The sequence below is a fragment of the Rhipicephalus microplus genome, chromosome 1 (genome assembly GCF_043290135.1).
Source record: "Rhipicephalus microplus isolate Deutch F79 chromosome 1, USDA_Rmic, whole genome shotgun sequence".
Classification (NCBI taxonomy): Eukaryota; Metazoa; Arthropoda; class Arachnida; order Ixodida; family Ixodidae; genus Rhipicephalus; species Rhipicephalus microplus.
In genome coordinates this window covers 199721694-199744250 of record NC_134700.1, presented here as the reverse complement: position 1 = coordinate 199744250, position 22557 = coordinate 199721694, and the positions used below count along the sequence as shown (strand labels likewise).

Genomic DNA, 22557 nt, shown 5'->3' with positions numbered 1-22557 from the left:
GCTAGTTGTGAGTTGTTCTGTACATTAAGCCTAAAAAGAGGTAATTATTAAGCATAAAAGTTATCTGTTGTATAATAGTATTAGCAACAAATAATAAACTATTTGAAGTATATAGCTAGTGGTTATCTTGTTATCATCATCGCCGGTGTGCCGCACTTGTTTGTTTTATAATGTTTACATCAGACGCATCAGACGCGCCGGAGAACCTGAACGAGTGATCAACGTTGGCAAGATCTGATTTGCCACAGGCTCTTAGATACATACTGTAAGTAAATCGTATGTATATCTAAGCAGTCTTAGTGTATTTAAGCTTACGTTGATCAATACTGACGCACCTAGTACACGAAAGTGCAGTAAATGCTACTGCTAGTATCGGAAGCTGTGACCCCCCCAAAGTACTTTTTTGCACATCGCAGAAAGATTTATGTTGGCTGAATCTACCGAAAACTAGTGTACAACGTTTGTTTTGGCGGAGGGGGTGGAGGGCTAACGAGACGCAAGATGTGTCCGCTCGGCAGAGACGAGCTACGTCGATCACAGGGTGCTGTAAAAATGTTTGTGCCGCTTTCCGATTGCAGGAAAAAAACCGAGCATGACATCCGACGACGAGTTGCGGTTGCAGAGAGGACTGAAATCCACAATCGAACCCAGGAACAGTGACCGTGGCCGAGATGTCGAGCGTGGGCGCGAGAAACGACACAGGTGAGCCGGCATCAAGCGTGTTACGTTTTCCAAGCGTTCTAACCAAAGCGACTTCCAATGTTCTTGCGATCAGTGTTTGACGTTGATAGTTTACAGGCATTTGTTTCACTTTTGAGTGCAAGAAGCTTTACGATTTCTCTGAAATCATTTCAGGTCCATGTCACATAGACCCGTGTACTCAGATTGGGGTGCACGTTAAAGAACCCCAGGTGCTCTAAATTTCCGGAGCCCTCCACTACGGCGTCTCTCATAATCATATGGTGGTTTTGGGAGGCTAAACCCCACATATCAATCAATATCATGTCACATAGATGTTCCAGTTAGGCGCGTGCGTGTAGTGGGCTTCACTGTTAGTGGGAGCGTTTTCGTGTAAGGCATGTTTAGGTTTTGCTATCTCGCAAGAGCTTGGCGTCCCATGATTGCAGCCAATGACTTGTAGTTGGCAGGCGGATTACTTTCGACACATCCGTGGCAGTGCACAGACACTGTTTCCACAGCCACGTGCAGTTTACACACAAACAAACAATTCAAGGGGCACACATTTGAGTGTTCTTGTTAACAATTTACTGGGCTGTACGTAGAGTTTTGCATATTCAAATACTTCTTGTGGTTGTTTCTCCAGGTCTAAAAGCAGGGAAAAAAGGAAAAGGTCACGGAGCCGAGAGAAAAGGTATGCTGCGCTCTTAAGTATCTCTTTTTAGGATTTTAATCTTTAAGGTAGTAAGCCGAAAGTTTTAGCACGATGAATGCGTGGTGTTGACACATTTCGAAATACCTTTACACACACGTGCGAGAAGCAGCAGTACTGGCTATGGCTTGTGAAACGATGCTTGGTTGAAGTGCACAGAATAGCCAACTATGTTTCATTCATCTGTTGGCAGAAACATGTCAGCAGCTGCATAGTCATCACAAAGGTACCGCAGTGCATTATCTTTCTTAAAGAGAACAGTTGTGCAACTAAGCACAACTAGAAGCATGTTTCAGCTTCTGCAGTGGTGTAGAGGTTGTGGTCCTTGACTGTAAACTAAAAATACGCTGGCCAGTTCACTACTGGCTGCGCTGGTCTCATTCCACTGGAGGTGTAATAATCTAGGCTCACATACTGTGCAATGTCAGTTCCTGTTAAATAGCCTCAGGTGGTTGAAATCATCCTGAGCCCACCATTACAATATGCTTCATAATCATATCATGGTTTTAACAAATCCTGAAATTACTATTATTGAATGTTATTGATATTATAGTATTCTAGTATACACATGTGCTGGTACATCTCTGCTGTGTCAAAAACTGTCTCATAACCACATAATAGATTTTTGAACTTATATGCAATTGAACAAAAATCAGCATTCATTCCACGGTTACATATATGTAATTATTTGACTTAACCAGTATTTGGATGTCTACAATTGTTGCGGCTTGTATTTTTTATAAACACTAGCCTGAGTGACTTGCAGAGGCGACTGGAAAATAGTTAGTGGGAATGTTTATTGATTGCGATGCTTTTACATCATGGTGCTCAAAATAGGAGGAGTAACTTCACATGGAAAGACAGTTACACCTGGTGGCTGTGGCAGCACACTTGTGTCACTGCACAGTGCTTTCATTTTGCAAACTGTTTACCTGGATGGTAATATCAGGCAAATAGTGACTTCCGTATCTGACCTTTCTTCACTACGAAATGCAGATCCCGGTCACGTAGTCGAGAGAAAAAGAAAGATCGAGACAAAGACAAGGGACGTGACAGAGAAAGACGCAAGGACAAGGACCGAGGAAGAGATGAGGATGGCAAAGCCAATGAAGCGTCTGGAAAAGAGAAGTGTGTAAACATGGTTTAGATATTAGATCGACATTAGATTATTTTTAAGATGACCTAACTCTTCGGAAACCCTTTTTCTTTTGTTTTGATGAGTTTGGGGGGTAGGAATACCCAGTATCTCTTCACTTGTTGAGTGAAGAGCATGGTACTTTACCAGGTGTAATGAAGTATAATATTGTTGCCTGTGTATTGCTCTAAATGCAGCACTGTCAATTCGAATTCAATGGAAATGGCCTAAATGGAATTTCTACTTAATCCAAACAATTGCGTCTTATTAATTAGATTTTGTGCCTGAATATTGCTCTCCTGTTTGCCTCCCATGAAACGGAACTCCTAATAAAGGGATACTGAACAGATATTCGAAAAAAAACTTGTGAAAGACTAAAATTTGACTCTGAAGATACCACTGTTATGATGAACATAGTTAATTTCCCGTATTTTTGAACAGTAAGTTGTAATTTTGATGGATTGCCAGTGCGCAGCGGCTGCTCGCGAGCCCTGACGTCACAATCTCTGACGCGCATGCAGGATGCACGCGTTCTTGTCCTCTTCTTCCTTTTCTCTACCTCTCCTTTTATCGAACTCTTTTCCTTCCACAAAAGAGCTGGCGCTTTGTACAGCCAGAAGCATTCTTTGCTGAGAACCGAAGTGGGAGACACAGGCAACGTCTGGCATTGTTGGCTTGCCCGTTTCGGGCATGTGTCACGTCACCAAACATCACCTTTTCTAGTTCACAGCGCTGCCACTAGGTTCGGCAGTTCGTAAAAACGCATTAAATTGATTATTTTCCGGTAGTTTCTGCATGGAATGAGGGTTGTTTCTATCGATTTTAGTACCCAACTTATCGATATGGTTGAAAATCTTGGCGGGCAAATATTTTGTTCAGTATCCCTTTAAACGAAACATGTTTTCCTCGTCCCTTCATGTTTCACTTTATGAAAGTTAACAATATAGTATGACCAGAAGCTGCATTGCTTTGCATCACCTTGTGCTACGAAAGATTGTTCAGAGCTAACATGACGAGGTTTGTGCTTTGCTCAGCACATAAAGTGAATCTAAATATCTGCTGGCGTTTTTGTCTTAGAGCAAAACATTCAGTCAGTCAACCTTGTAGCCTGCTTCAGAGACAGTGGAACACCCTTCAGTATGTTGTGGCAGTGAATCAAATACATAAGCACAGTTTGAAAAATTGCTTACGCAATTGTGGAATGCCTCGTGTCGAATAGATGGCAACAGTGCATTGTGTCTGCATGACTTTTCTACAGTCGATTCTCGTTGATTCAAACTCGAAGGAACCTCTGAATTTTGTTTGAATTATCAGAAGTTCTCAGATAGATGACTCTGGGTGAGGACCACACATTATGATCAGGCATTGATTTTATCACATTAAAAACTTTTTAATGTGTTTTTAAGCCCTAACCTCACGCAGTGAACAGAAAGCAGGGTTGTAAAGTCAACAGGTTTGTTGGCCATTTACTGCTGATCAGACCTTTTAAAGAAATCGTAGTAAATTGCCAACTGCTTCATTGCTATAGTTATGTGCTTTCAGAACGAAGCTCTCTATGCCAGTTGAGAAGCATCACGGCTTACCATGCGTGTGCTTTGTTTCAAACATTTGTTTACTTGCAAAACCTTTTTTCTTGAGGGCCTCAGGTGCTTATTTTTCATTTTTAGACTGGTAGGATTATATAAGCACACAAATATTTAAATGGTAGTGGGAAAGCAACTGATATTTTCTGGTATGGACTTGCAAAAAGTATGAATTAACCGAATGATGATGTTTAAATTAAGAGGCTTTTAAATACATTGAAAGAATAGAGGGCCAACCAAAAAATTGAATTTTGTTTGAAATAACCGAAAGTTTGAATTATCGCAAGTCTACTGTATTTGTTTCATCCCACTTAACCATCTACAGTGCACACCTATCATATACATATCAGCTAATGCACCACTTTAAAAAAATCTGAGGATCGATTCTCAGGGACAGCTAAGCTCCAGTATTTTATTTTGAGACGTCCTTCATGTAAGCGGTGCAGACAAGTTATTGTACAGGAGTTCTCATTTACATCAATTTGTGCTTTACTGTGCTGTTTCTCATTATTCTTCAGAGATGAGGAGCAGGACGAAGTTTCCATCAAGAAGGAGCCACTTTCCCTGGAAGAACTAATGGCCAAGAAGAAGGCTGAAGAAGATGCACGCAGCAAGGTCTGCTGGACATTTTTGACTGCACTCCTCAGCTTAGCGATCTCTTTCTCTCAACTCTGTGTTCCTTGTTGCTAAGAGCCTGGTTATTTCAACTTCTTTAAAGCTATGGATAGCAAGTTGGTGTTTACAAGGTTTGCTAATGAGAAGGGGAACCCACAGCCATAGCATTGAGGCTGTTCTTTAAAGACTTGTGGCATCCACGGCTAACCGGGCGGCTTTTTTGCTTCTTTTACTTTTGTACAGTAAAACTACATGTGTATGCACAGCCACTTACCACTGCTATTGCACTCGAGACGGCTTTAAAGAGATAAAACTCTCTGTAACTGGTGGCTGCTGCGACATTGTGTATTTTCTCATTACTACATATTCCTTGCGACCTTCGAGCATTGAGGTTTTAAAAATAAGAGCATCTCATAAACTATGTCGACTTTTCAGCCAGTGTTCCTGACCAAAGAGCAGCGAGCGGCTGAAGCCCTGAAGCGCCGTCAGCAGGAGGTCCAGGAACAGCGTCAAAAAACGGAGGAGGAGCGCAAGAAGAGGCAGCAGTTTTTTGAGCAGGCCAAGCGCGCCTCTGGTGAGCCTAAAGCTTCTTAGTGCTTAAGCTATAACTAATGACTTGTTGATTTATATATACAGTGAGCTCTCAGTAAATTTAAATCTATAAAATGGAATTGTCGCTTAAATGGAACAACTGCCTCTAATGTGATTAGTTCTGTGCTTCATTTTTGTCCCCCTGTTAATCTCTCAGTGAGTGGAACATACTTTACTGGCCCCTTCATGTTTTGTTTGACGAGTTTACTGCTGTTGGAGACAATTTATTAAAAGTCTTGAGAGGCACCACCCAGACGACCATAGTGTGGCAGCCAATTAATTACCTTTGCGACTTAAGATGTAGTCTTTCTCATGCACTTGGCAATGTTCTCCGAACACGGTGTCGCCGGCCATCTAGCTCATGACGTCAGTCTGAAGTGCATGCCATTTGGGGCAGCCTTGTGTGGATCCACCCTTGAGCGCGTGCTGAGGACTCCGGATTTCTTATCCAACTATAGCCAGTGACTGAAAATGCTTCCGCAGTGCAGATATTTTACTTAAGTGCAAGTCAAGAAAAAAGCGGCTTTTGGCCGTTCCCTTCAGCCAATGATGTTGCTGTGTCATCAGGACATCACAGCCGACCACCGTAGTGCCGCGCTCACGAAAAAAGTTCAAAGGCATTTTATTTCGTGCTTATAGACCTCAACCAAAAGGGCTGCCTTCGGTTTCCATACTTACCAATAAAAAGTACAAGACAATCCATCGGTGGCGTCAATGACATCGTGCTCTCACAAGCTGAATTTAGTATTGTTCAAACCAAGTTGAAGTCCATGAAAAGCCTAGTTTGTGTATTGTGTGTAGTGTTCGGTAACAATGTTCGCCATGGCATTTTGTTTGCTATGCAAGAACTCAGTGCTGTCTGGAAAGAGCCATTGATATTTGAACCCATAAGAGCAGAAATTCGCTGGCACCAATGAAGGCACAATTCACCACTCTAGCTTACCAAAAACTGTTTCATGTGTTGTATTGTAACGGAGAACTGAAAAAAATGGAACTGGAATTTTGTTTCTGCTCAAAATGAACGCGTCCAGCAGAACTACTTTACGGCACGGACGCATTCGTGGAAGCTTGGGTGCAAGCGCTGCATGTTGGTGCAATGTGCTTGTTACGACTTCACAATGACACGGTGACACCGTTGCCTGGCGGGTGGTCCTTTGATGGGGATAAGCTGCTTTTTTCTTGACTTGTACCCAAGTATAGCCTTGTATTAATGACAGAGTTTGCTTATGAATTGACTGCAGATACTTGTGTGTTCATGAAAGAGCTTGCAAATGATTAGAAGTAGTGGAGAACTTTGACATACCAACCAGAAAAGTCATCAGAAAATTGTAAAAAAAAATCAGCCATGTCTGCAAGTGGAACCAGGTGAAATCATTATCTTGCCAGGGCCTTGTGTCATGCTAAAAAGTTTTCCAAGAAACTGAGACAATGTTTGTATTTTCAGTTGTGCTGTCGTCAACTTTCACTTGACGAGTGATTTAATTAACAAAAATTGGTGTCAGTTCTGAAGCTCTTTCTTTTTTCTGGTGAAAGCATAGTTATTGCTGTACAAACTGCTGCTGGGAGCTTCTAAACTCATTACCGAAACCGTTATGTAATTTTTAGGCAGTTTTGTTACCTTACATTTTTACATCATGTTGCTCATTAATCGTGTTAATACATTCTGTGTTTTGCAGATGATGTCTCTGATCGCCTGGACAGACGAAGAAAAGAGCGTGAGCGGTACCGTGAAGCTGATGGGGAAGAAGATGATGGCCGAGACAAGATCAGGGAACACAAGGACAAAGAAAAGGAATTTGAAGCTATCAAGGTAACCCACCAGGGCTTTCGCAGCAGAGCGCTTTTTTTTTTCTTTTAAGCACTTCGTTTGACATCTAATGGCCTGAGCATGTTAGGTATGTGAGGCTATGCTGAGGTTTGGCTCAGGGATGTGTAGAGTTCATGTAAATTCTGGTTTCTATTTAATAGAAGTGATGTTAGTATCTTGTCAACTTATGTGGCAACTGTCGGTTGTCATCTTCAATTTAGCACTTCCGGGTTGCTTGTCCTTCATGATAATGTGTGTGGGGTATGATAAACCCACATCGCTGTGTTCACAGCTCATGTTCTTGCTATGTTGCATTATCACCTGTAACACTGGCCACGATGCTTAGATTACGGTCGGCCAGAATATGGACTCTGAGAGGGAAAGAGAGGTTTTAGATTTGAGTCACGCATACTGCCAGTTGTGTTCACTGAAAGCTACAGCTACAAAGAGCCCTTGCAGCGGAGCTCACGTGATGGGAAGCAAATTGTGAAAACAGTTCTTTGACATGTGTGTTTACAGCAGCTTGTGGAATGGACCCGATTTCGTGTAGTGGTGAAAGTGCTGTTCTCGCAGGAACGGTACCTGGGCATCATCAAGAAAAAGCGGCGTGTGCGGAGACTAAACGATCGCAAGTTTGTCTTCGACTGGGATGCCTCTGAGGACACAGCCGTTGACTATAATCCAATCTACAAAGAAAAGCACACCGTGCAGTTTTTTGGTCGGGGACACGTCGGAGGGATTGACCTCAAGGTGCGCCTTCTTTTCCCCAATTTTTTCATGTGGAGATTGGATGTCTTGCCTTCTGTTTTGGTGTCACAACTTGTTATCTAAATATTAGTGCAGCTTTTAGTGGCTCCAGTTTTTCAGCCGTTCAAACAAACATAACAGCTGTGAAGATTACCGTTTGCCACTCCATATATTATCACCCAGTTTTAGTCAATTTCACCTTCTGTACTGATCTCTGGCCTCAATCTTCCAAATTCACTGCAACAGCAATTAAAAGCTGGGCTTGCTTTTAAGAGGGACATGGCACTCTAGAATTTTTCAATTTTTCTCTTGATCCATTTTGGTGAAATTTGCCTCTTTAAAATGTATGCAGTTATTTTTTTATTATAGTCTGTTGCTCTTGAAATATAAGATGTTTCATGTGACTTTTGGCGACGGAGATTTTTAACTGGGAGAGTTACAGAGTAAATCAGCATATCAGAATAGTAATATGGAATCTGAACTCTGTATAGTAGAATAAAAATGGAGTCAACGTCAAGCTTGGATGGTCATGTACCATAGCTTTTGTTCAGATGTGTTTAGTACATCCATTTTCGTCAGGCTTTTAGAGTGCTTTCTTTTATTATTGTCTAGTTAATATCTTGTTTATAGGACTTGATGTCTTCGTTGTAGAGTGCAGCAGTCATTTGCCTTCACTAAGGCTTATTGGCATTGACAGATGAGCCCCATCATTGCAAGGACATTTGGTTGCATGTGGGAGCAGCTTTGACACATAACACTGCATTGATAATTGGCTGCTATTAAACCGCTTTGTTACTACAGCAGGTGTGGAAACATTAAGCCTACTCCATTCCCTAGTTCCAGTTTTGGCATGTAATACCTTGCGGGGAACACCAAAATGAGAAGAGGCTACTCCTGCATATTATGTCATCATTTTGTTCAAATGTAATTTTCTAATCTTGATGTGCAGGCTCAAAAGAAAGAACAGTCCAAGTTCTATGGCGAGTTACTGGAACGCCGAAGAACACAGGCAGAAAAGGATCAAGAAGTGTAAGTTTTATTATACCTTCAATGGAGCATGGACAAAGGACTTGAAAAACATGTTCACTGTTGTTACATTCACTTTTTTTTTTACGTTAATCTTGTTAATCATCCTTGTTCAAGAGCCTAGTTTTACTAGGTGTAGTCTCAGTTCTATTCACTCTGCTAGCTCTCTTCCTCCAGGGTATGCTAAAGAGAAACAACGACTTGATTTAGATTGATAAACTGATCTCAAAGAAATTCACTGCCACAAGTTTCATGTCATAAGTTCATTATTAGTGGAGGAAATGAAGGTTGAAGTTTCATTTTTAAATTTCGCTTGGAAATCTCTGCACGTAGCGTAACAAATTACAAAGTATATTTTGTATTTTTGCAACATTGGCTAAATGAAATTTTCTGAAACTTGGTATGCTTGGTCTATGGCACCAACAGATGACAATTTACTTCATTTTCATCGAGTAGAAGCTATGCAGAACCCAGTAGATGCCTTCAAAATATACTATGTCACGGTTTTTGGTACGGGAATTTCATGGTGGCATCTCCACCATTTTCTTTTCGCACGTTTTTTCGCTTACCAATTGTCATGCCGTGGCAAGAGTGGTGTTTTGGAGATTGGGAAATTGTACTTTACTAATACGCAAAAAATTGTTTTGCGTCTTAGTGTTCTTTTCAGGGTCAGTTGCAGCAGTCGCATCTTTTCTACTCAGCTCCACTCTTGTAGCGTGACTGTTTCACAATATATCCATTACATTGTGCAGACTTTTAAAGTGTATAGAAGTTTTTTTGCAGTAGTGTCATAACAATGTGGCACTGCCATTAGTAGTGGCCATAACTGTGCTGGCAGGCAAAGTAAAATTTTACAGGAAACGCTGCCGTGTTTTACGAGTTCTTGGCACTTTATAACTTGTGAAATCAGAGACTATAAATGAGGCATGTAGGATGTTTTACGAGTGTAATTGAATGGAATTACTACTACTGCAACAGGAACTGATGCTGCCATAATTTATTGTGTATAGCCTTCTTTCTGGGCTCCAGTTACTTTGTAGTTGCCTCAAAGCGGGGCAGCTAGAACAGAAGGGAGGAATGCGGAGGTGGAATTGAGAGAATCATTGCGTTTCATAGTTGCATTGCACTTCCCTCATCTCTCGACAAGAGTTTCCATGCGTGTGTGTTGATGATGTCTCGTCAGGGTGCGGCTGAAGAAGATCAAACGCAAGGAGGAAAAGCAGAAGTGGGACGACCGGCACTGGTCGCACAAGTCCTTGGAAGAGATGCAGGAGCGTGACTGGCGCATCTTCCGCGAGGACTTCAACATCACCATCAAGGGCGGCCGCATCCCCAACCCGCTCCGGAAGTGGTCCGAATGCAACCTCCCCACCGCCATCCTGGACGTCATCAAGGAACTTGGATACAAGGTGTGAGCTTGTTGCTGCTTGCAGTGCATGTTTTTGTGTCGCTTGGTTGCTGGCACTTCGAGTTAATTCTTCCTCAACTGACAGGCTGAATTTGAATGGACTAACTAAGCAATACTTTACAAGAGTGTGATGCCAGCGAGGTGTGCACGGGTTCTGAAGGGGCATGCAAATAAAAATAAATTTAACAGCTTCACTTGCTATAAATTGAAATATCTAAATGATGCACATAAGTCTAACCTTTCTTTTGAATTTCAGCATATTGGAAGGGTTAACACTCAACGGCCGTCGCCGCACTCTGATACTATTTCATATGTGGTAGCTCGATCAGTACAATCAGTGTTGAAGGAATGCAGGCTAAAAATGAACCACATTTAATCCTGAAATAAATAAAATAAATAAACAAATAAATAAAAGGTGGAGGGAGGGGCAGCAAGTACAGTGCACCCTCCAAGCAAGTGAAATCTATTGTGCTGGCAGCTCTTTTGTTCGGGGATGCTGGCTTTGAGGTCACTTCTGGAAATGCCTCGATCACAGGTCAATTCCATGGCCGTTACCTTGACGTGCTCGGCCTATGTGGAGCTCCTTGAGAAAAGCTTCAAGCTCGTCATCAGGGTCTAGATATTTTCCCATTTCCTGTCCACAGAAACATTTCCTAGTTGACGTGCTGCTGGAGATCTCCTTTCTTTGTTTGCACTCACAGACCCTGGTTTCAGGTGTACAAAAAGGATCTCAAGTCGCTGTCCTCAGCATGTGAACTTTCCTTTCATATGAACTTTGATAATGAAAAGCGCATACATTGCTTCCACTTTTCTGGGAACAAGTTTGCCGCGGAAAGTAGTTCTGCCGAAATGAGCCTGTGTAGACTTGGTTACGATTTTGTGATGGCAGTGTCACTACATCTGTCCCTCAGATGGTTAGCTGTTGCTAATGCTGTGCAGTTGGTTTCGGTTTTGCACTCAATCGACTAGTTTTCAAAGCATGCTTTCTGAACAATGTCTTGACACTGCAAAATCACCCTGCAATATCGCATTTGTTAGTATGACACTAAAGACGGCAAAACGTCAAGTTGTCCAGGCTTGTGCCGGTACTGCACGTTATGCCAGCATGTCACTATGCAACAGCTAGCAGTGCAGTTTTATGCCCACGTAGTGGTGAGCGTGCTGCCACCGTGTGTGCAAGTTTTTCTGTATTTCTGTCTCTTGTGCTTACACTTAACATTTTTAGTTCTGTGGACTGTAGTTTCTCCTCAGGTTTCGTTGTTAGCCTCCAAGTCTAGCTACCACTGATGGCTTTATCTATATTAACAAAATACCTTTCCTTCCAAGGATATCGTGACATTGTTAATGTATATTAACAAAGTACCTTTTCTTCTAAGAATATTGGGACATTGTTATCGTATTTACTCTCTTAATTCTCGCACTCGCATAATTCTCGCACCCCCCACATCGCCGAACAAAAATACGACTTCTTTTTTTCCTCGAGTAATTATCGCACCCCCAAAAACTGCCGCAATAATGTCGTCTGCTCGTTCCAGCCGCTAATGATAATAGCGCGCGTCATCTGGCGCCATATTTTAAGCATCAAGCGTTCTATTACTACACGGAGATTCAATCCAATACAAGCCAAGCCAAAGTGGCAAGTGCTCGTTGCGGCGTGTTTTGTATGTTGTGTTGGTAATCTTGTCACGTTATGGGGCGATACTGAAGCTACGCGGCTGCTTTCAAGTTGAAAGTGATAGATCATGCTCTAAAGAACAATAACAGGGCCGCCGGTAGGCCCTTCGGAGTCTACGAGTTTTGTGTTCCCTACTGGTGACGGTGTCTGAAAGCCACCAAGACGCGTTGGGCCTGCCGTGTGCGTAAAAACTGGGATTGATCGTAAACTTTATTTCTTCAGAAGGAAAATGCGGATGATTCTATTAATTAGCCATCAGCCGAATACTGACGTTCTAGGCTTACCTTTTGAGGGCTCCTGTTGCACGACGAATGCTACTGCTATAGCCACAACAACCACAAGCTTTGCGTATGGTATTCTAATTCTCGACTATTTGCTTGCACCTTTAGTGTCTCAAATAAATCTTGCCTTGTGTTGAACCAGTGCTTTTAATGTTGAGGTAAGTTTTAATTAGTACTTATCAAAGCTTGCTGTTAGTTGCTTGTGTGAAAATCCCGATTTGCGGCCACTTTTTCTTTATTGCACTGTATGTTTTCATGGAAAGTTTTCGCCACGTAATTCTTGCACCCCCCTACTTTGCATCGGTTTTCCGCCAAAAAAAGTGTGAGGATTATGCGAGTAAATATGCTACTTAAAAATCCTTCATATCGCTGGGTGGGATGGACTGGCTTGCTACCCAACTTTGCATGATGTATCTACTGCCACATTAAGCTTATTAAAAAGCTTAAGGTGTCGTCTCTCTGCCTGTAATCACAGGACCCCACGCCAATCCAGAGGCAAGCCATCCCCATCGGCCTCCAGAATCGGGACATCATTGGTGTTGCCGAAACAGGCAGTGGCAAGACACTGGCCTTCCTGCTGCCACTGTTGGTTTGGATCACCTCCCTGCCCAAGATCGAAAGGTCACCCTCTGAACTTCGCATTCCTTGTAGTCGCTTTGTGTAGATCATTGAGAGTAACTGGCTGTGCAAGAACGTAGACGGAAAAAAGGCCACAACTTTACAACTGAATATGATAGGGGCGTATTTTTTTCTGCGCCACAATTTTGCATGCCTGTATGTTTTTAAATAGTCAAAAATGAAAATTTAGTTTTTTTTTACTATGTCATTTGAAATTAAAGCCGGTGCCATGCCTTTTTTTTTCCAGGTCTATTTAGCAGAGTGCCAGACCAGATAGGTTGCATTGGACGGGGGCACTAGCTAAGACTGGCAATAAACAGAGTCCATCCTCAGGGTTAACTTCTATTACAGTTCTATTACCTCTGGCTAATACACTGACTTTGGAAAGTATACATACACCGTCATCTACGTGTGGACTGTAACCACTTTAATTTTCTTCAAAATATACATTGCATCTCATTAACTTACCTGCATATGTTTATAAAGCTTTTGGCTGTCGGCGAGTCTAGCTGGCTTTCTGTAGCCTGCCGGGGGAGTTAGTACACTCGAACCTCATTATAACAAACTTGTGTCTTACATGAAAATAAATTCGTTATATCTGAAAATTGGTTTTGAAGGCTGATTCTTAACACTAAATCTATTGCAAGGCTATTTTTCATTTACTTCATTAAAACCAATATTTCGTTATATCTAGATTCGTTAAATCGAGGTTTGAGTGTATACACAATGCATGTCTGAGCATTTGAGAGGTGAGCACCACTATATAAAACAGTGTTTTTCACATGGTTTTTATGTACAGTTATGATCATAAGAAAGCATCATTTAGTTGAGGCTCCTATAAATTTTTTTTCAGTGCTTATTTTTTCAGTACAAGAGTAATGAAATCAATGGAGCCAAACAGTGTTTATGTAGAAATTCTTGCCACGAACGCCACTTTTGTCTTATTCTTTACTTTTTAGACATGCTTTGTTGGCTTGCAGGCAGGAGGATGCCGATCAAGGACCGTACGCTATTATCATGGCTCCAACACGTGAGTTGGCCCAGCAGATTGATGAAGAAACTACGAAGTTTGCCAAGATGCTGGAAATCCGTTCGGTGGCCGTCATTGGCGGTCTCTCCCGTGAGGAGCAAGGATTCCGATTGCGTCTTGGCTGCGAGGTGAGCTCCTGCGTTGTCTGTCCAGTTTCACCGGGGTTTTGTACGTGGCATCATACTTCATACTAAAGAGGAGTAAAAAAAATGTTGGGAGAAGCTTTTAGCGTTTAGCCAGATTCCATACTCCACCTCTTCCGATTTCCCTGGGAAACACCGAAATTCGGACAGCCCTCCTGCTTGCACGGGAACAGTCCCAAATCTCCTCAAAACAGTTCTAATGCCACTGTGAAAAGAAAATAATAAAGTTAGTAACAAACATTTTATTCGATTTAATTTCATTTCAAGGATGAGGGTAGGCTCGGGAAAAAAGTGATGGCTATGATCTGAGAAGCCGAGCTTCCCTTATACAAGGAAAATAACGAAGACATACGGGTGACAGATCAATGAATCTAGAGCATGAAAGGCTTCACGCAGTGCTAGTAAAAACATACATGAAAACAATGCTGGAGTACACTAGCGTCATGCAGAAATGGCAAGGGCTATCAACTGTCATGGGACAGAGCAGAGTTCGTTCCTTGATTATGCACGCTTGCACGCGCCATAAAAGTATGAGTATCTGTATGATCACTGACGTACACAAAATTTTCTTGCAATCATTCATTCATGATGTCGCTGCTGCCTCCAGAAGCAGTAAATTTATATGTATGCCGGCATTTTTATGTCCCTGCCCTCCCTGCCACTTTACGAATTTCTTGAATTTCGAGGTCACCAGGTTGACAGATATGTAATTCTAGTGGTGGCACTATCATGATGTTATGAGTTAGATTAGTGATGCCATGCCCTGCCGTTTTTTCTTCGCAGATCGTGATTGCCACCCCTGGTCGTCTCATTGACGTCCTTGAGAACAGGTACCTGGTACTGAGTCGATGCACCTACATCGTTCTCGATGAGGTGAGCACACATGCATTCGCAACTTTGACGCCTCTTAATAGACTTGTGATGAACTTTCAAAAAAGAATAGCTTATTTTGACAGAAAACTGTTTGTTTTGCTAAGGCTCCTTCTCATTTTCTGGAAGTAAAAGTATCACTTAGCCAGTTCAACTGTGGCTGGTTGAATTGAGGTTGGTTCTACTTTTGTTACCTGAAAGGCTGCAAAAATTTACATAATTTAGTTAAGCAGCTGCTAATGCATGTTGGAGGTTGCATGCAGAAAACCATTTGCAAGTGTGTTGCACTGTAAATGAGCTTCATTCACGTGTATGCACTTAGGTTTCTAAACTACAAAACTACAAAATACCAAGGAAGGATCAGGACTGTTTAAACAGAAAAGCAAATCGTTGTCGACATTTAAAAGAATTTCATTCAGTGGCTTGGTTTCTTGGTCTTCCACCAAAATAGTACTTCTATTAAATCCGCATAAGTTTGTTGAGTACTACAGATCGCAACTGCGTCCGGTAGCTGTGTGTTCAGTAACAAAAAAAAAAAAAAAAAAGAGAGAGAGAGAAAAGAAAAGTAACAGAAAGTAAGGTTCACAAAATTTATTACCATATTGGCACTTTGAAGCCATCTTAGCTTGCATCTTTCTGTAGAAATGGCCATGCAGACATCGGCTTTTGCTATTTTTGCTAAGTATACATAGAAAAAAATTCAGAGGTAATTGTTCAGTTGCTTTACTTGGCAATGAAAATGTTTCTTCGTTATGGTGATAGTACTCTATCTACTTTTATTTTACTTGCCCAGCTCACAACTATATATAGTTACAGTTATATGTGTGATGGTTTGCCACGATGGATCAGTGACTGTGGTGCTTTGGTGCTGACCCGAAGGTCGTGGGTTCGATCTCGGCCACGGTGGTCGAATTTCGATGGAGGCGAAACGGTTGAGGCCCGTGTGCTGTGCGATGTCAGCAGACGTTAAAAAATACGAGATGGTCAAAATTTCCAGAGCCCTCCACTATGGCATCTCAAGAACAAATTGGGGTTTGGAATTTAAAACCCCGTATATATAATAATAATAATAATGTTATTATTATTATTATCATTTTATGTGTGATGTAGTGTATGGGTGTATCCTGTGGTTTTTACCTTATTTTACGTTGCAAATTTTTGTCAATATGCTGTTACCATTGTCTTTTCTGTAATAGTACAGCTGTCCTTTGAAATAAACAACAAACGGTGATGTGCTCGTATGTGATCACAAGGCCGTCAGCTTCTAAGCTGTGGCTTGTTGTTGTAGGCAGACCGCATGATTGACATGGGCTTCGAGGGCGAGGTGCAAAAGATCCTGGACTACATGCCAGTCACCAACCAGAAGCCAGACACGGATGACGCCGAGGATGAAGAGAAACTACTTGCAAACTTTGCATCCAAACACAAGTACAGGCAGGTGTGTATGGTGGGGTCGTTTCTCTTGGGACAGGGTAATTTTTATTTATGTGTAGTTTTCCTATAAAATGTTTATGAAATCACTTTTTGTATTTCACTTACATTCATGTAGTAGCTGTAGTAAAAGCATTAAAGCTTCGAACTTAGAATTTTTGAATGAAGTTCGACCGAATATAATTAATACCTGTAGCTTCTTGGGCCCGTTCACTCTCTCTCAAATTTGTATCTGCATTCGCTGCAGCTGAAAGACAGCAACAGACACTCAGGATTTTTTTATAATATTATATTATAAATACATTCATCTAAGTTCGTTTTAATTGAGATGCTGTTCATAATTTGCTTCTGACTACTAGTTATATTTTTGAGTGTGTGCTAGGAATTTCATCTGACTCTAGTTTAATTAGTGGGAACATTTTCACTTTTGAGAAGCTATACTGAGCTTTGCTTGAATGCCACATTGCAGACTGTGATGTTCACGGCAACTATGCCTCCAGCAGTGGAACGCCTGGCACGTTCCTACCTGCGAAGGCCGGCCATTGTATACATTGGCTCGGTGGGCAAGCCTGTGGAGAGGGTGGAACAGGTTGTGCACATTGTCACGGAGTCTGAGAAAAGGTTAGTCTACATTACTTATCTGCACGCTACTGCTTTCTCAAAGTAAAAATGACATTCATAGATGCATGACAAATGCGTAAAGGGTTAAAGGAATCATGTCTCATGTTTAAGTAACTGAATCCACCGGAAAAGCAGTTTCCTGACAACGCAAGCGAGAGTTCAGCAACTCTCACGACACCATGTCAGTCTGGTTGTTAGGCCATGACATTCAGGCAGGAGTTATGAAGAAGGCAGTAGATTGCAACTTTTTCTTGTGCTTGTTTCTCTTTGGCCTCGTCCACAAATGGTATCAAAAGTTTGAACCTCTACCGTTGTAAAGGCTGCTTGAATATTGTAATCTTCTCCCAATCTCTCATTTTGCATTGACTAGGGGCAAAAATATGATGTAATTGTGGGTAAATAAACTTCGTGGCTCTACGAAGTCATACTTAGTGTAATACCCGTGCCACACGGGCATAGAAAATGACATTTGGTGGCGAAGGCCTTCAGATCCCGAATGACATTCGTTTCGCCGGCGCTGCTACACGTCCAAAGCGAATGACATTTGACTTTATGATGTCGATCACAGCACCTTCCAAGTGAGCATTGAGTGAATAGCAATAAAAAAAATTTAAGAAGCATTTACAAGCTTCATACACATCAGATAATCATCAAATGTAGAAATAAGCATATTACGCTGTCCTACGTTTTAGTTTCTTGCTTTGTTTTACAACGTTGCAGCCGACCGTAGCAACCTAAGCCAACACTAGTCAGATCCACAGCGTAAATAGTTAAAATAGACACTAAAATTGACAAGCGTTTCATTATCAATACTTTATTTTCTTTGTATAACGTTAAAAGCATCTTTTTAAGACTTTTGTGCAAATAAAAGACGGGAAATTTCAATTTTAGCTCAATATGATTTGTTTTATATACTTTCAGGTAAATCGCACTTCGCGAGCTGTGTCGTCGAGAGTAGGCATTTCTCAGTCAACTGAGTTCTGGCGAAGGCAGTTGGTGGCGAATGGCATTCGAATGCCATTCGGATGAATGCCATTTTGTTCGCCCGTGTGGCACCGCGCGAATGGCAATAAATCTGAAGGCATTCGGGGGTAAATGCCATTTTTTCTGCCCGTGTGGCACGGGTATAACTCTTTCATTACCACGCTTGTTCAAATCGATCACCGGTGATCAACGCTTTGGATCATCGATTTTGGCATGTTGAGTTTGTTTCTATTGCTCCCAGTACTTTTAGTAGTTAGTCCAATGGCCCAACTTTCAGAATCAATTTGAATTTGCCCATTTTGGCAACATTGTGATTTTGTCAGACATTTTCGCGAACCAATGTGTGTGTGTTGATGGGAAAATCCACTTGGCAGGCAAATGTGACTCAAGTGCGTGCTCCTCGTTTTTATGCTACAGTAACATCAAAGCTCTGTAATCAAAAGCGTCTTTGCAAGTCAAATATCTAATTGAGGTGTCAGCTTCGCAATTTGACTGTGTTGAGCAGTAATAACTGCCAAAAATTTATGCCAGCTACTTAGTTAATAGAAAGGTGTTGCCAGGAGTCGGGAAAATTTTGTTCCACAAAAATAATTTCTAAAGATCTGTCGCATGTATAAAATGTGGAGGAGGCCTTCTCAGTCAGTTTTGGTTTCACTTGTATGATTTAATGGCTTGTATGCTTTTGCTTGTAATTGTATGCTTCTAGCAGCTTTGGTTTCGCTTGTGTGGTTTAATCAGACACGGCCACATTTAGTGTCATTAGTCGCTCCTATGTCATCGTCGTCACATGCATATCGGTGCACACCTGCGCAGCAAAAAACACGCACCGCTCAAAAATGTCTTGCAATCGTACCTTAATTGAGTGAGGACGAGCTTAGAGTCCCGAGGATGACAGCGCCTAAGCTTAAGCTTTTCTTTTTGGTGACGATGTTTTGCTTCCGCCCGAGACATCCCCAGTTGTTCATAGGTTTGTTTTGTTTAAGACCTCATATTGTCTCCTCTGACGCAAGTGCGCAGCGGCTGACCTCTAAGCACAATCTTAAATGAACTCTGGTTACGTTCGAGGTCCCCACGTCACTGGGGTGCGATGTGCTGGCGCTGGCCTCAGAGCATCTCCACGTGACAAGAAGGCCACCAGAGCACTTTGCTTTGACTATGGAGCAGTACGAGACGTTTTATAAATGTGCGATATTGTTTTTTCTTTAATAGGATGTGCGAAAATTCACTGAAATATGCTTGGATGCACATATTTGAATGCCAGTCTATGTGGAGTAAGGTCGCTCACAGAAAAAGATTATGCTAGACCAGCTAATGAGGCTCATTAGGCGTGTAATTATAATTTATCAAGACATTGTTCCCATCATGGGCATTCATATATATTTGAACACCTGTAAGATGTTATTGTAAGAAAACTAATATTTATTGATAAATTTAGCACGAAGGCACCAATGTCTCACGAAAAACAAAGCAATGCTTCACTGCAAGGCATAATCAAAGAAGCAGTACCTTGGCTCACATATTCTTTGTCTATGTTAATAGAAACTTTTTCTACAACATTTATTATTTTTTATACTGTTTGTGGGTCACTTATCTTTAGAACGTATATCAGAATTTTCTTTGTTTTGAATATTTTGCACATAGTGTTTTTTCTTGCACAGTGTACCAGCTGGCAACAAAAAATTACTCACTCTTCACATTTTCATTCATTCTCGACTATTTTTGTTGCTCTACAACATATATTATCAGAAAGAGCACTTTTTTGCACAAAATTTAGTGTGCAGCAATGCGTGCTAAAGTACTTTTCAAACTGGCAAAAGCTACCTTTCCGAGACATGTGGAAAATAACCATTTTTGCGTGGTGAAGAGAGCTAATAGAAAGCACAGTGCATAAGTTGAGCAGTCATAGTCAAGCTCTCAACATACTAATCAGAGAACCAGTCCAAGTGAAGCTTGATGGTTTTTCTCGGGAAAAATTATTCTTTATTGACTTCAAATTTACAGCAGCTGTACAGTTGAATCATTTTGTAAGACACATGTACTGGAGTGCAGTTGCTATTCCTTACACGAATTGTCTCTTATAAGCAGGGTACCATGTGTTCATTTCCGGATCAACACTTACTTCAATGTAGGCATGCTAGCGTCTCCAATACCCAACTGTACTACATCAGTGCCTCTTAAAAAAATGGGTTCAACAGTATAGAATGAACATGGTTTTCTGTAGTGCATAGATGTATGCCTCACGTGAGGGGGGATTCTAAAGCGTTTGTGGCCCACGCAGGAAGAAGCTGGTTGAGCTTCTCAACCGTGGTGTGGAGCCGCCTGTCATCATCTTCGTCAACCAGAAGAAGGGTGCTGACGTGCTTGCCAAGGGTCTGGAGAGAATGGGCGTAAGTTCGTGCAGAAGTTTCGCGGGCTCACACATGAGGGGCAGTGCCATCGAGTGCATTATCACATTTTTATTACGTAAAAGTTCCCCAGACGTTGCCTTGCTCGTTACTTACTTCTCGATATACCGTAATTACTCGAATCTAACGCACACATTTTTCCGGTTAAGCGAGTTCATAAATCGCATGCGCGTTAGAATCGAGTGCGAACATAAAAATTACGGTCAATCTATTGCGATCGGCAAATCCAAAATGGCCGCCCCCTACGTGCGTCGGCATGGCGCGTCGGCCATTTCTGTCTATGTGTTTCTCATGTGCGGCACTTCGTACATGTGCTGAGGAGTTCGTCATCTAGTAGTGCATTAGCATCGACGGCGTGGAAGGGCCGACTTCAAAAACTTGAGTGCACCACGATGCCGCTTTTAAAAGAAAAGTCATCGCGTGTGCAGAAACGAACGGAAATTGGGCCGCATCGCGGTCGTTCGGAGTTCCCGAAACATGCGTGCGGGACCGGCGGAAACAAAAGCAGAAGATTGTCGACAGCAAAGCTTTATGCAAAGGCTTCAGTGGACCACAGCAGGGTCGGTTTCCGCAAATTAAAGAGCTGCTCGGCGAGTATGTGCTTGAGCAGCGAGCGGCACAGCGGCCCGTGACGACAGAATTGCTCCAAGTGCGGGCTATGCAATTAGTCTTAGAAAAAGGTCTAATGCAGAGCCAGTTTAAAGCGAGCAGGTGCTGGCTAACTAACTTTATGAAGAGGAAAGGCTTTTCCCTCCGAAGGGGAACATGCATATGCGAAAAGTTTTGCGGAGGAGCACGATAAAAAGCTTCACAGTTTTCAGAGGTTCGTCCTAAACTTGCGGCGCAACAACGGCTACTTGCTTGGGCAAATCGGGAATGCCGATCAGATGCCTCTTTACTTCGACATGCCTGGCACCACAACCGTCGAGAAGAAGGGGGCGAAGCAAGTTCGCGTGCTGACATCGGTCCATGGTAAAACTACAGTGACGGCAATGCGCTGTTACACGTCAGATGGGCACAAGCTTCGCCCGTATCTCATATATTAATGGAAGATGCTCCCGAAAGGAGTCGTTTTTTCGAATGGTGTGATCGTGCGGGCCAGCGAGATAAAATGGGTGCGCGTTGCAATCGATGTCTTACGTTTTTTTTTTTTTTTTTCGCGGTGGAAATCGGGTACGCGTTACAATCGAGGGCGCGGTAGAATCGAGTAAATATGGTACATGTGCTTCTCAGAAGTCTCTTAAGCCTATTGCAAGATTTTCGTCATTTCTTCAGAAGTTAAGCCATTACATAAGTAGCTATACTAACAAAAGTTCTTCTACTGGATTGTTCTACACGTGCTGTTTCATTATTGCTTGCAGTTCAATGCATGTACACTGCACGGTGGCAAGGGCCAAGAGCAGCGTGAGTTTGCTCTGGCCAGCCTCAAGGGTGGTGCAAAGGACATACTGGTGGCCACAGATGTGGCCGGCCGTGGTATCGACATCCGGAACGTCTCCATGGTCATCAACTACGACATGGCCAAGACCATCGAAGGTAAGGAGAGATGCAAATATGTGGCATCACTCAAATTTTTTTGTCATTTTATGGGGGCCTGTGTGGATACACACTGGGAGTCCTCACATCTGTTGTTGCACACTGCATTGCTGAAGGTAACTGTTTAACACTTTTTGCTGCTGCTGCAGATTACACTCACCGTATTGGTCGTACGGGACGAGCAGGCTTGCATGGCAAAGCTGTATCTTTCGTTACGAAGGAAGACTCCCATCTCTTCTACGACCTCAAGCAACTGATTTTGAGCAGTCCAGTCTCCACATGCCCACCAGAATTGGCCAACCACCCAGACGCACAACACAAGCCTGGCACTGTGGTTACCAAGAAGCGTCGCGAGGAAAAGATCTTTGCATGAATGACATCTCTCATAGTTGTATTAATAAAAGACAGCTCAGGCACCTGTGTGTGTGTGTGGCAGCAGTTTCACAAGCTACCTGTAGCTTCTATTTCTGTCTGTTTTCTTGTTTTTTCTGCATTTTGTCATCACTATGGAAGTATGCCATGTTGCTTTGAAAACAAGTTACTCTCCTGCGACTTTTGCCGCATTTGTTACACACAGATTACTGTGTTCCTGCTACTAAAGTTTGATCTATCCAAAGCAAATAGCCAAACGCATCTGGAAAGCATTTAGCTATTTGCTTAG

General features: G+C 42.2%; 1 protein-coding gene across 2 annotated transcripts; it reads left to right on the top strand.

Moving 5' to 3' along the window:
- The first annotated feature begins 139 nt into the window (after positions 1–139).
- Positions 140–22347, top strand: LOC119159707 (putative ATP-dependent RNA helicase DDX23). 2 transcript variants are annotated; one of them, XM_037412538.2, is made up of 18 exons: positions 140–265; positions 579–702; positions 1325–1372; positions 2387–2518; positions 4627–4723; positions 5159–5297; positions 6991–7124; positions 7695–7871; positions 8818–8897; positions 10078–10303; positions 12734–12879; positions 13857–14034; positions 14833–14922; positions 16208–16357; positions 16820–16971; positions 20234–20342; positions 21722–21896; positions 22046–22347. In XM_037412538.2, exons 2-18 carry the CDS (start codon positions 593–595, stop codon positions 22267–22269), a joined length of 2367 nt encoding a protein of 788 aa, XP_037268435.2. In that variant the 5' UTR covers positions 140–265; positions 579–592; the 3' UTR covers positions 22270–22347. The 2 variants fall into 2 exon arrangements, with proteins under 2 accessions (XP_037268435.2, XP_075746077.1); XM_075889962.1 differs by having other exon boundaries at positions 166–266; positions 583–702.
- The last annotated feature ends 210 nt before the right edge of the window (positions 22348–22557 follow it).